General features: G+C 40.0%; 1 protein-coding gene across 1 annotated transcript; it reads left to right on the forward strand.

Moving 5' to 3' along the window:
* Positions 1 to 609: 609 nt before the first annotated feature.
* Positions 610 to 2079, forward strand: LOC149559389 (putative UPF0481 protein At3g02645). The gene has a single exon (XM_089831412.1). The coding sequence runs from the start codon at positions 610 to 612 to the stop codon at positions 2077 to 2079; it is 1470 nt and encodes a 489-aa protein (XP_089687538.1).
* Positions 2080 to 2342: the final 263 nt, after the last annotated feature.

Raw genomic sequence — 2342 nt, forward strand, 5'->3', positions numbered from 1 at the left:
TAGCAGACCATAATCTATTTGTTTATTTTCAGTAGTACTGAATCTATTTGACTTTCTCCCAACCACGTTTTCATATGAATATTTACTAATAATTTAAAATAGATCTTAGATACCCAATCGAAATACTTTTCTTTAAAAAATATGTATATTATCGGTCCAAGTGAATACCATGTGAATGACGGCTAATATTTGTTTTAAAGTGCAATTCAATTTCACAGAGTCAATCCTCTCCTATTCATTTTCTTCTAATTGTATTTATTAAATTGTACCTCGTATATTTCTTTTTATAAATGACAGGACGAATGGTCATGGGAGAATTGATGGATACTTAATGTCCTCTTTCACATAACAAAAGTCTAAATGCGGGAGAAGCGTTGAAATGTCAGTTCATTGAAGTCCATTGCATTTTTCATATTAACCTGTTATATGCATTTACCCATGTTCCATAGATTCAATTTATATTTTGTTGGACTCTTCGAACATGCCCTCCCTAGGAAAAATGGATAGAAGAGTTGAAGGACAATTTAATCTGTGCATGTAATTATTATATATTTCTGACTTCATGATATGTTCCTTCTCCGGTGAGATAATCTCATGAGCTTGTAAAGAATGTCGAAGTTTGATGAGAATAAATGGATGAGAGAAGCCAAAGAGTATCTGGCTCAGAAGAATAAGTCTTATGAGAAGCCTCCGTGCATATTCAGGACATCCATGGCCTTGCTGAAAGAAAATGAGCATTCCTATGTGCCTCAGATTGTTTCTATCGGCCCTAACCATTTCGGGAAAGAGTGGCTCATGGGAATGGAAACATTCAAAGGCGATGCAGCACGTAGAGAGGTTTTTAGAATTCAGTATGGAACCAAGAAATCTGACGTTGAATTCGAACAAGTGATTGAGAGAATCAGGAGGAGGGAAGAGGATATAAAGCGGTGCTACTATAGAGAAACATCATTCAAGGGTGACGTGCTCCATTTGATGTTGGCTCAGGATGCTTGTTTCATTCTCGAGCTTTTCAGAAATCACCTCTTCGGATTGGAAGACGATGAATCCTTCCAAGATGAGTTTTTGTTTCTGCCAGAGCATCATCCAATCCTCGGGCCCGTATCCGAGAATGCTTGGATTAAAGCGGAGATCATGAAGGACTTGATCAAGTTGGACAATCAAATACCGCTGTTTCTCTTGGAAGATGTTCTTACTATGGAGATGAACGCTAATTCCCAAGAGAGCGCCCAAGAGAAACTTGACAGATTGCTGAGGAAAATGTTCGAGAGAATCTGCTATCGGCCTTTCGAGTTCTGTGCAGAGGACGCATCAAAGAAACGGAAGCACATTCTGGACATCTATCACGACTCCTGCCTTGGGGCCCTGCCAACCGAAAGTACTGAAAAGGAATTAGTGAAAATTAACGTTCAATATTATTGTTCATGTTTTGCAGGTTCAAAAGGTGGTCACTGCGTATGTTCTGGACGAGCAGACGGGAAAAGTTCTGAGAATGTCAAACAACGTAAGAAATGGTGGCTGAACTTTCCATCTGCAGTTGAATTGAAGAACGGAGGAATCAGATTCGAGGCCGATGGAAAAACTGTGGACGACGTTAAATACGAGGGTAAAACTCTGACTCTGGTGCGGCTGAAATTGGATGTGGACTCGGAGGTGTATACAAGGAATTTAATTGCCCTGGAGATATGTTCTCCGGGGTTCAAGAAGAAAAGAATGACTGCTTATTGTCAGTTCCTGCATGAGCTGTGCCAAACAAGCGAGGGAGTAGATGTGTTGAGAAAGGAGGGTGTCATAATTGGTAATCTTTGGCCCACTAAACTGGTCACCCAATTGCTGAGCGTCTCCAACATCACAATTTCCTGGCCACAGTGCAAATCCATCATAGAAACGAGGGAAAATCTGAGCAGCTATAAGACGCGGCGCTCTATTGTTCTGAGAAGCCTTTGGAACGAATTCTGGGAAGCGTATGGTTCAAAACCGTGGATGGTAGTTGGAGGCTTCGGAGCGATTCTTGTCCTCTTTCTGACTGTCGTGCAGCTCTTTTGCTCGTTTAAACAATGTGGGCCAAGGTCAAATTAAAGAGGGGGCATCCTTTGTGACTAGATTCTGAGTTCTGCTTTAAAGCCGTAATTTGTTTGGTTTCCTACTAGCCGTTGCATGTAGTTAAGTGGAGAGGCTTATTTAGTTCCGGCCATGCATATGGCAGTTGCCTAAACAGTTATTAAACTGAATTTTTATAGCTAATAGAGATTCAGCCTTTCTAACCATTTATCTTGTCTTACTTTTTCCTTACTTTTTATATCACTAAAGTTGCATGTTTATTAATTATAAATATTAATTCA

Source organism: Cupressus sempervirens, chromosome 5, assembly GCF_028749045.1.
Source record: "Cupressus sempervirens isolate cs-2001-9-10 chromosome 5, ASM2874904v1, whole genome shotgun sequence".
NCBI lineage: Eukaryota > Viridiplantae > Streptophyta > Pinopsida > Cupressales > Cupressaceae > Cupressus > Cupressus sempervirens.